Below are 12161 nucleotides of genomic sequence, written 5' to 3' on the forward strand. Positions count from 1 at the left end.
AGCCCCAGACCTGAATATTATTGAAATCTGTGGTGTGAGTTAAGAGAGCTGTCCATGCTCGGAAGCCATCAAACCTGAATGAACTAGAGATGTTTTGTAAAGAGGAATGGTCCAAAATACCTTCAACCACAATCCAGACTCTCATTGGAACCTACAGGAAGCGTTTAGAGGCTGTAATTTCTGCAAAAGGCGGATCTACTAAATATTGACTTCATTTCTTTTTTGTGGTGCCAAATTTATGCCCATCGCCAAGATCTTTCCGTTTACACAACCCTCAAGACCCTCTGTGAACACAGCAAAATGCCTTTGCATTATTTCTTTTAATCAAGTCTTATCTGATCATTTGAGGAAGAAAGAAACACAAGCGTCCCCAGTCTGTTTATAGTAAAACCAGAAACGATAAATTAACAATTCACTTTAATCATGCATTAACAATTCGTTGGCCGCTTAGAACAACATTTAAAAAACAAAAACCCATAGATCAGAGTATAAATCCTTTTGAGGCAATAATTATGCTCCACAATTTGAGCATAATTGCTCAGTGGTGCTATTTGGCCAATGTCAGAGGTCACCTAAGTATGAGAGGCCACCTGTTGGCAATCTGTCAGGTCCAGATGACCTGCAGTGTGACACCTTGTGTACGACACAAACATTCAAACCTGCACCTCTGGCTAACCAGCATACCTGTCACCATGACCTAGCGAAGAAGCGTCTGAAAGGTGTTTCAGTAAGGCCTTCTAGCTATCCGCTGGGTTCTCCTTGTGTGATGGCTCAAAAAACATCTGGCTGTCGCTTGGGACACTATTTTGGGGGACTTGAGCCAACCCCATTCAGTGTTTTTGACCCATCAAAAGGTCTTGGCAGATTTGGCAGGGTATGCCTAACCGTTATTATGGTGCATGGTAAGTGATATGTTTAAAAGTTGGGTAGGACATTCTGTGACAAACCACTGGTTTGTATTTATGGGAGGGGTGTTACGGCCCTAGCTGGGCCTCCTGAAACTGCCCTTGTGTGGGCGTGGTGTTTTTCTCCGCCTCCTCCTTTCTTGCTCCACCCCTCTGTCTCTCTCTCGCTTCTTCTCTCTCCCCAGGACACAGCTGCTGCTCATTGGCCTCGTTTACCACCTGGGCCCAGTCAGCAATCACCTCTCTGAGGTTATATAAGCTGGGGATGGACTGGATGTGGGAGGGTGACTTTCTCTGGTGTCTCCGCGTTGTGTGTTATGTGTGTGATTCTCCTGCCTACAGTGTGGAGTGGTAGGAGCAGTGGGAGAGGTTTCTGGTGGTTTTCCTCTGTGCTGGTCAGTGTGTGTTTCCAGCCTAGGTGTGGAAAAGGCCTGCTGTGTGTGTGTGACCAGCCCCACCGTGCGTGACTTGTTGTGAGTAGCTCAACTGGGCAGTGGTTTTGTTTGAGTGACAGCGGCCTCTATTACTTTGTTTGGCCTGCCTAGTTATTGCTAATAGCAGTGTTGCTGTCTTTTTCTGTTGAAGCCTTATAGTTGTTTTCTTTGTTGAAGTGGTCACCATTCTCTTTGGGTTGACCTGTCTGAGTTATCATTAAAGCAGCGGTGCTGTCTCTTTCTGTTGTTACCATTTATATGATTATTGAGTTAATTGATTATAATAAAGACTCATTTTGTGTTAAATACCTCTGCCTTGCGTTCTTTTCATTTCAACCCGGATCCAACTGTTACTGTCCCCACCCTCTTCGCCTAGCTTTCATGTGGGGACGTAACATAGACGCATATGAAAACCAAAATTGAGTATCTCATGAGGAAATACCTTGTATATTGGTGCAATTTTGACCGTCCACTCTAATAATACATGTGGGTGGAGGAATGGCTTTAAAAAAACATCAATAACACTTTCTCTGTTGTGGAGTGGCTGATGTTTGTGATGTAGAACATCACAATCCCCACAGAACCGTTCCTCTGGAAGACACTCTCTGCACATAGACAGGACTTTTTTTTGTAACAAATTCAGCAAAATTTGAATAACTGAAAGTAGTACGCACTCAGATCCAGCCACTCTTGACAAAGGTAGCAGCTTCTATTTTGATATTATAGCTCAGGGTGGCTCAGTGTACTTCACTATGAGCTGACAGTTGAAAGGGCATTTGTCACATTCATGTGGTTTTATAATAAAGTTCTCACACGCTCAAAGACATAAATGTCAGCCAACAAGGGATCGCTCATCAAGCTTAGCTATATAGAAAAGTATGTTATTGAGATGAGACCAAATAACAGCCGGGTGAAGACAGTAGCAAAACAGAGGATGACCAACAGTTTCTGTGTCAATGAGACATTTCAGCTGGTATGGCCGTGCTTCTTTCCAGCGCTCAGCAGCTTTCTACCGTGACACTGCCCTACTTCTTTGAGCTCGGAGAAGGACATCAATCCAAAACAGCAGACAGCCTTTTCATATTCTTTTCTCTAAAGAATGCAAATAGAGTATTTGCAAGTATTGCAAATATGAAGTAATTATTTCCCACGCATGGGACTAATAAAGGTTATATTACGTTATCTTAATCACCTTTGTTTCTGATAATGTCACTTTTACAAATCGTGTCCCATCAGCTCTCATGGCTGAACTTTGGATTTGAGGGTTGGGGAGGACAAAAAGCTATTAAGGACCTTTTGATTTGCAATCCAGTTCTTCTCTAAAGTATTAAGGATGAAGCAACAGTGCTCCTCTTTGCTATTCTGAAATCTGTGTTAAACACAGTGTAGAAGGTAAGTAGAAGCTTACACAGCACCATCAGCCATCATGCTAAATTTGCATCTTTAAAACTCAATGCAGCCAGACTCAAACCTGATTATAAATGTTCAGGAGACACTGTTTAACGTTTAGTGTTAACTTAAATCACTCATCATTTATAGTATTACAGAGTTCGGGGTTATGGGTTAACCCTATCATGTTAGTCGTAACCAGTGGCGGAGCGGGGGGGGTGGCTTACTGGGCTTAAGCCCGGGTTGTTTTTTCAGAAGCCCGGGGTCTTTTGAAGTGTATTTTTTTCATAGTTAGATGTCTGGCTGACAACTGTATAAAACAAAAACTACACACAATATTCGAAGCACATAGTGCACACTGTGGGAATTTACGACTGTGCGTAAATCCCCCTAATATTGGTATGATCCGAGCTCAGACACTAAGCACTGAGCGAGGGGGCGGGGGAGGGAGAAGCTGCTGCCTCGAGTGCGCTGTTGGAGAAGCGCAGCGAGGCAGACAGAGGAGAACTGAAGTTTGACCAGGTACCAAAGCAAATCATTCATACTGTACAAATAATGTAAATATGACGGTGTATCACGAAAGATTGATATCAAACTGATCACTTGACACACATGACCCAACAACAATGCTGTTTCTTTAGAGAGTCTTAGCTTACATGTGTGTTTATTTCATATTTTCAGTTGTTACCCTCCACGGCTAAATAAATCGGTTTCAGTAATGTACTGATATACAAGAATGGACATAAGGGGCTTCTTTCAAAGTAAAAACTCAGGTAGATGTTATTTTATATATTATGCTTTGTATGTTGTTCAGTATATTCCTATGCAAAACAAGAGGAATTTCAATACACAGCAGTATATTCACAGTTTAAACCAGATATTTACATACACTTTATGGAAAACGCAAGAACATTGTTTTACTGTACAACATCAATTTAGAGTAAACTTGTTTTGTTTTGGATAAATAAATATTGAAATATCTTTTGAATTAGTTAAATGTCAGAATAAAGAGAGACAGAGCTGTCTATTTTTATCACTTTCATCAAATTTAGGAGTACATATACACTAAGTTTATTGTTAATTAATAAGAAAACTCCAGACGATTCCATTAAACCATTCTGAGCTTAAGAAGCTTCTGATAGGTTAGTAGAGTCCATGTGAGTAAATTGGTGGCACACCTGTGGATGCATATAAGGCAAAACACAGAGCCTGTTTCTTTGAAATGGGAAAATCAAGAGATGTCAACAAAACACCAGGAAAAGAATTGTGGAGCTCCATAAGTGTGGCTCAATTTTGAATACAATTTGTCTATTTTCCACATAAGCCTTTCACAATAAAGCTCAAGATCCTGTTGAGACTTTTCAAAATAAACTGAATTACGTGAAAGAGTATGCAGATTGTTTATGGATGAGAAGCAAAAAAGAGCCGCCAGGTGCTAAAAAATAAACCTTAGACTCAAACGCTAGAACAGGCTTTTCCCCGCCGTGTAATAAATACTCACAAAGAAAACGGCGGCCGTTACAACTTATGTCTAAAAATGTATAGTTTCATGCATCGTTAAAACACTGGACTCCAAGTACACGATGCCCAGCTGGAAACACTTCACGCAAGTCGAGCTGCCCGAGATTCACAGAATTTACAGAAAATGTTAAATTTTGTGATTTATATCGTTATCGGACGATAGATGTCTTATATCAGGATATGAAATTTTGGTCATATCGCACAGCCCTAGTTCATATTACTCTTTATAGCCTATTAGTTTAATTTTCAATGCGCTCTGAGGTCATAGCAAATTAGAACAAACATCCTAATGAGTGATTTTGTAGATATACGTTATATTCATAGAGTTGCTAATTGTTTTTCATTATTGCAGGCAAACCAGCCTATGAAATGGATAAAACTAATCCCGACTGGGTTCCAATGCTACACATGGGGCACTACAAAATCCCAGCTTCAAACTACATGCTACATACCACCATGCCAATCAGATTACATCTTCCATGTGTGGTTGAAGAGGTGACCCTTCTGGATAAGATAGTGATTTTATGTGAACATTTTATCATTTGTAAACTATACATGACATTGATTCTACATTGTTACTGGTGTGATGTTCTACAAAGTGGTTTTAATAAAAAAAATTTAAAAAGGCAAACATTTATTTGTTTCTTTATTCAACATCTGAACAGTGGTACTTAGTAAATACATATTCAGTAAATGCAAATTATTTACATGGCAATGCACATCAGGCACAAATGTAGACCCCCTAAATACAACATTATGGGTTATTCAGAATAGAACTATGCTTGGAGAAATATTTTCCCATCAGTTGAGACAACTCCTCCACAGTAGCAGGTGGGATTTCTTTGTATTTCTTTTATTTTTCTTGTACGTTGGCTGTATCCCAATTCAGGGTATGCAGCCTTAAAGTATGCAGCCTTAACGGTCCACAAGGGCCGCGTACTCAAAGACCGCTAAGACAGGAAGTGCGAGGCTTGTGAAATGGGACGGTCTAGCCCCCGTCGCGCTGCCCAGGTTGCCTAGCAACCATGATACCACGTTTCATACAGCATTGTTTGACAGAAATGAAGGAGAAAATGTTTTGTTCATTTGTTTGTTTGTTTCTACATGAGCTTTGTTTGATTATATAAGTATCTGAGGCTGAGACCACGGGACTGTAAAAACATGATTGTTGAGCTTCATTTCTGTACTGAACAGTCATTTTAAGATTAGCTAGTAAATAACAATTAGCTAATGTTGTTCATTAGACTAAAGTCATCTTACTTTGGTAATGTAAATATAATATGGTCAATATTAAAGTTATTATATTAATCATTATTAGTTATACCAGCAGTGAACTTGAACTCTGTGTCAAATACTGAGCTTTAGTAAAGATTCAAGTTGTGTTTATTAAAATTTCCTGTCACCTTAAATCTTCACTCAAAGCATCTTTTACAGTGTATATATAGATATATTATATATAAGAGACAAATATTGTTCTTTTATTATGTTGGCATTATTACATTTGGCTCATTGTTTACATTTATGTGTAAAAACAAAATGTACGAGCTGTGATAACTGTTTCTGATAGAATGAAGAGTAGACTGATATATTAAATATTCCTTTATTGGGTGAGAAAATCAGACCAGGTCATAACTGCTTCAAGTCATACAGAATAGATATCAGAGCCTTAAACAGGCTGACTTCTGCTAAATGGGTGAAACTGGACAGAAAGTATACAAACACGTAACATCCTTATAGATGTAACACTATAGATCAAGTTACCTCAAAATATATAAAGTATATAAACAATTACAGCAATATGATGCAACAAACACAGCAGTACTACGAATCCAAAATACTCAAAGCTTCATAGAACTAAAACAAACATTTATTTTTAGGTCCATTCTGCTGCTGATACATACTTTAGGTTTCTGAATGCATAACACGTCAAGCTTTGAAGCAGATCGGCTACAGCTGCAGAAGACCACACCGGACGCCACTTCTGTCACCAAAGAAGAAGATTCTGCAGGTTTACCAATATTAGATAACAGAAAATTGAAAAACCGTCATCTAGTCTGATTAGTCTCAATTTTAGCTCTGATATTAGATTGATGGGGTCAGAATTTGACATAAAAAACATGAAAGCATGGATCCATCCTGTCTTCTTGGCACATCTGATTATTGTTTAAATCTTACAGCCCTCCTATTGTTGCTGAACATGTCCAGTCCTTCATGAACACAGGTTAACCATCTTCTGATGGTTCATCAATATGGAATCAATATGGAACAGTATGGGACAAATAATTAAGTCGACCCACTATTTTAAATGTAAAAGTAACAAAGTAATCTTGAACTTATATGTATGAAGACAGCCCCACCTGCTGGTATGATTGTGTGGTATTCATATCAAAAAAGTACATCATCATGTCATGTTTCGGCTGTGTGGCAGGCAGGAATTGGACCCAAACGCAAACTCACGGGGACAGAACTAGAACTCAAAAGCACAGTTTTATTGCTGGAAAACAGATCACAAACAATACAAAACTAAACTGGGAAAAACTAATTATAATGTACACCAGGAGACACGGGGAGATTCACACACAGAACTGAGGGAGACGCGGACATAAATACACAGAGGGTTAACGAGGGAAGTGGGAGCACACGGGGAACACAGCTGACGATAATCGTAAAGAGACAGGGCAGGAGCAAACACAACATGACGCATACTGACGGGAGACTGTCAAAGTAAAACAGGAAGTACACAGAGGCACAGACAGGAGGAGAGAGAGAGCACGGGTAGAGCACAGACATAACGGGCTGAGGAAAACATGGAATAAAACACGAGGGGAAACGAGGGCTCACAGATACACAGAGGGGCACACAGGGGTAAAGTCACAAGGGGAAATCAAATACGGAACATTTTAACAGAACAACCCAGGAACCATGGCCTACATAAAGAACAAAATACAAAAATACACGAAAACTAAGAATGCTGGGTCAACATGACCCAGGATCATGACACATCAGCAACGCATGATGCAGAGTAACTGCAATATGTGACACTTTAAACTCATTGTTGACAGAAGTTTCTGTGTTTGTGGAAACTAGATCAGTGTGTGGCTGCAGAATCACATCAAAGCTTGTGAAAGACTGGAAATGATTAGAGTCCGAGTTAAAGGTCAAAGGTCAAATTTTTATTCCACGTCACTAGTGCATGGAATCACATTTCTTGACTTGTGCACTATTTATTTATCTTTTTCAACATCCATTTCATTGTTTTTCAGAGCAAAGTTTGGAATATTTTGTTTCCCATCATTAGTGAAGCTTTTTAATAATGTAAACATTAAAAATGACAAAAAGATTGAGCACGAGACTGAGAGACTTTTGAGGTCTGGTGGAGCAGTGGGAGGAAAAAAGATCTAGTTCTGGTGTATTTTCAGATATAAAGCAAGAATGGCCTCATTAGCTGCCAGCATTTGCTATGTAAGCAGTATGTGTATAGATGGTTTACTTAGGCTGTGGGACTCACATTCATGTATAAATGTATACATTTGCTGTTATGTAGGCAGCAATACTTGTTCTTCATTTCAAACAAAGTGGCAAATACAAAGTACTGGGCAGAGCTGCATTTCAGTGAGATAAATAACAAGAATATGGACAAATCAGCTACAGGTGTTACAGGCCTTCCATGGGGTCTGTTTTTATACAGAAAAGTGGAGACAGGAGACATGAGTTCTTTGGGCTGCAGGCTCTTCCTCGTCTGAGGTACAGAAGCGTCGCAACGGCCTATTGCACTCACAACTATTTCCCCCTTGTGGTGTTGCCACGCAATTACGTCTTCATAACTTTGAAAAGTGCAATACCACCATGAAAAAATGCTTTTTACATTAATAAATGTTTTACAAAAATTTTACAATTGACCATACACTTGTAGGTGTCACACAGGCATCAACAGCTCATTCTTATCAGTAATTTGGACTTGAAATCCTCCATAGCTTCATTTGAAAGAGGATAGTCCCTGGAAACTGAAGCTGTTGTTTTAAAATGTCTTCACACAGATTTTTAAAAGAACAAACTGCCCTGCTGTGACTGGTGGCTGCTCATAGCTATAAAGCTATAGCTTTAACCAAAGCTACCAGACCAAACAGCAGTTGCCTGGGAACAAATTACAACAAATGACACATTCACCCAAGTGAGTCCCAGCTGACAGACAGCCATGATGCAGCGTGGTGATTTTTTACCTGTCAAACAGCAGCAGTCTGACCGCTTATCTATTTACAGCTCTTTGCAGTGACATTTGGACGTGTGGCAATGTTCTTAGGCTGAGGAAAGAGATAGTCAAGCATCTTCTGTCTTTCTCTTCCCTGCTGTTTTGAACTGGGTGTGAGGAGGCATTAATGCTGGTTCATAAGTTTAAACTCACTGCAAGTCTTATTCTGATTTCTGTTGTCATGTTAGCAGTGTTGTCATGGAACAAAGCAAATGATACTGTTACTCACATTTTATCTAACAGGAAAGGTAAAGCTTGACTTTACAGTTACCGCTGCCTGGGTAACGTGATCTCACAGACTGGTTCCACGGTCAACTCTGTCGCCACAGTGCATTAGTGGAAAAGGTTAACTACAGACTCCATCACTGTGTGTCCCGGCAGCAGCATGGCCAAGAGAACGAAAGCCAAAAGAGAGACTAAAAGTAAGAAGATGACCTTGAAAATGGCCCAGAACTGCGTGGAGCTGACATTGGATGGGAAACACCGACTGGATCTCAGTTTCAAGGGGGTTACAGCTGTTCCAAAGTGCGTCCAGAAGCTCTTTCACATGGCTGAAGTGGACCTGAGCAGAAACATGATCAGAAAGTTTCCAGATTTTATTGCTCAGTTCATTAAAATGACTGTTTTGGATTTGCACAGCAATTGTGTGAGTACGACAGATAATGCTTAATGTTTACTTGCTACTCTATAAAAGTAGGTAAATAAATGGTAGCTACTGTATAGCAGCAATACTGTGGGACTGCTACACAGTTGTTGCAATTCACACTATTTTAAATAATTAAATGTTCCAAATATTTAAAATTAAGCCCATTTTTTTTTTAAATACGAGCTCTAGATTAAAGTACTAATCATCAAAAGCCAATCATTAAATAATCACAAACATACGGGGACACCTTAGAGACCCGCTAACTATCACTAGCCTTTTGGCAGCTGTAGTTTGCCCATTTCAAAATTGTACCATGGTTCGTAACTATGTCCATGTTTAATGCACCAAAATCACCATCTGTTAAAAAATGTGTTATTGTTTCTAGCTGGAGGAGCTCCCCGTGGCTATCAGCTACCTGCAGAACCTTAAGGTTTTAAACCTGTGCAACAACCGTCTCACAAGCCTCCCAAGCGAGCTCGGCCTCCTGAATAAACTCCAAACACTGAACCTGGGTCTCAACCAGCTGGAAGCTCTTCCTGCCTCCATTGGTGCACTGGAGGAGCTTCGCCACATTGGCCTTTCTGATAACAGATTCACCCGCCTCCCCGGCTGCCTCTTGAAGCTGAAAAAACTGGAGAGTATCAAGATGGACAGGAATCCAATTATTGCTGAGAAGATACCCACTGAGAAACCAGTCAGTATTTCAGAGAGCTTTTACCTAGTCAAATAAAGCTTCCTGTGCAAAGAGTGTCTGAATAGGTGCCAAGCTGAGAGGAAGGAGCTGAGGGAGGAATAAATACCATACTGTGTTCTTAACTCAAGAGTGCCTTTCACTTACAGTAGTGCATGTTACTCTGATCTGTACTCTACATAGTACATAGATTCAATTCATATCAGACAGTAACAGAAAACATTGCAATATCCCTTGTAAGTGTATTTAAAGAGTTATACTTTTACACACAATTTATACAATTACCATGCTTATAACTGCATGATAATTAGATACAAATAAAGTATTTTGACAGTCTGTTGGGTCTAGAGGGCAGCAGAGAGCACCCTTATCTCTGAGTACCTGTCACTGACTTTAAACACTTATACAAGTAAGAAGTTATGTGAAATAATGTTTCATGTTATTAAACATACAAACAGTATCTTTTGCATGTGATCATAATTCATTCATCATCATCATCATCATATATGGAAAAAATTAAGTTCCTGAAGTCTCTAAACAAGAAAAGAAAGACACAGATTCAGAGTTTGTCTCATTCACCAATGGTTTGCCTTTTATTAAGGAAATTTTCACGACACTATCCAGATCAAAGTATTTGCTTGCTGCAACAAAGCATGGCGGTATGAAAATTATTATCTGTAATTGCAATCAGCAGATAATTTTCCTTAGAAAACCTTTGGAGTCAAATGTGGCACAAAATTGAAATACCTGATGTGAAAGTTTGTATTCTACTAACTATATTTTCTTGTGTGACACCACTCTTTTTGTTTTGTTTTTTACACTCCAGGGACCACAAAGGTTCGTGATATTCATATTTGCTGCCATCTTCTTCCTGATGGGACTCTTCATTTCATGTGGCTTCAACGACACAATCTATCCTCCCTTCCATGTGGACGTAAATTACACGATTAAACACACAGATCTGAAGAAATGGTCTGGAAGAGACAGCTATGTTTCAGTTCAGGGGAAAGAGGTAGGTTGCACACAAACAGCCAAAAATTACAACTGTTACTGTAAAATTAACTGTAAGAAAGTCAGGTAATCCCTCTTTAGTCTGGATGTTGCGATGTCCGTGTTTTTCAAAAAGAATTTCACTTTTTGATTTGTCTACTGATGGAAGCGTTTCTGGATCATGTTCACTTATGGTTTCTTCTTGGCATGACTTGAAGCTTTTTTTCTGTATTTGTTGATGGCACAGTGAACTGTGATCACAGAGAGTGATGTAGGTGTGTGTTGAGTCCATGCAGTCATTTCAAGACAGAATCATCCCCATTTTTAATGCAGTGCCACTCGAGGGTCATCTATAGATTTTTTAAAATTTTTTAACCCAAATGTAAATAAAATCTGTGCTTTTCATCAGTCTAAATAATGCATATTATGCAGGTGTTCTCTTATGTTAAACATCTGCTGAAATTTTGTCCTCATACATAAGAGAAATATAACTCTGTGTTTTTTGTCTATGCATTTCTTTATTGGGTGAGTCAAACCAGCAGATCACGACAGATACTGCTAAAATATAAAACATAAATATGCCGCCCCACCAACACACACAGCTATCACCCGTTTGTTGTTTTTATTCTTAAGATTAATTATTCTTGAATGAAGAGACACTGATTTGACACAAGTAAAATATAGTTGATTGTGTTTATTGTTAGTTAAGAATAAGTTAAGTGAGGGTGAAAAAATAAAAAAAAAAGATGAAGAATGGAGGGGAGAAAGAAAAATGGAGAGTGATGGAGAGAGGTCGTACGAGAGAAAGGGAGAAGAGGGGAGGTGAAAAGAAAGGGATAGAAAGGAGGAGAGAAAACCCCAACAATCCCCTCTGAGCAAGCACTCGGCGACGGTGGATAGGAAAAACTCCCTTTAAAGGAAGAAACCTATTGCAGAACCAGGCTCAGGAGGGTCATCTGCCTTGACTAGTTGGGGAGTGAGGGAGGGAGAAAGAAAACGGAGAGTGATGGAGAGAGGTGGTACGAGAGAAAGGGAGAAGAGGGAGGTGAAAAGAAAGGGATAGAAAGGAGGAGAGAAAACCCCAACAATCCCTCTGAGCAAGCACTCGGCGACGGTGGATAGGAAAAACTCCCTTTAAAGGAAGAAACCTATTGCAGAACCAGGCTCAGGGAGGGTCATCTGCTTTGACTAGTTGGGGGTGAGGGAGGGGAGAAAGGAAAAAATGGAGAATGATGGAGAGGTGGAAGGAGAGAAAGGGCAAGAGGGGAGGTAGAGGGGTGAGGAGATAGAAAAGCGGTGGAGGAAGACCAGGCTACACCGCCTTATAATCAGGTGA

The 12161-nt window shown here is 39.7% G+C and overlaps 1 protein-coding gene across 3 annotated transcripts in view; it reads left to right on the plus strand.

Moving 5' to 3' along the window:
- The first annotated feature begins 5038 nt into the window (after positions 1 to 5038).
- LOC109197803 (leucine-rich repeat-containing protein 18-like) overlaps positions 5039 to 12161 on the plus strand; it is a 28573-nt gene continuing 21450 nt past the window's right edge. Inside the window, exons 1-4 of one of the 3 annotated variants that reach the window (XM_019353577.2) lie at positions 5039 to 5080; positions 8742 to 9144; positions 9530 to 9838; positions 10662 to 10847. In XM_019353577.2, coding sequence (XP_019209122.1) covers positions 8884 to 9144; positions 9530 to 9838; positions 10662 to 10847 — 756 coding nt within the window. In that variant the 5' untranslated portion in view covers positions 5039 to 5080; positions 8742 to 8883. Of the gene's footprint in view, positions 5081 to 8151; positions 9145 to 9529; positions 9839 to 10661; positions 10848 to 12161 lie in introns of those variants that run through there. The other 2 variants (XM_019353576.2, XM_019353575.1) reach the window with 2 other exon arrangements.

This window comes from Oreochromis niloticus, unplaced genomic scaffold (assembly GCF_001858045.2).
Source record: "Oreochromis niloticus isolate F11D_XX unplaced genomic scaffold, O_niloticus_UMD_NMBU tig00003072_pilon, whole genome shotgun sequence".
Lineage (NCBI taxonomy): Eukaryota > Metazoa > Chordata > Actinopteri > Cichliformes > Cichlidae > Oreochromis > Oreochromis niloticus.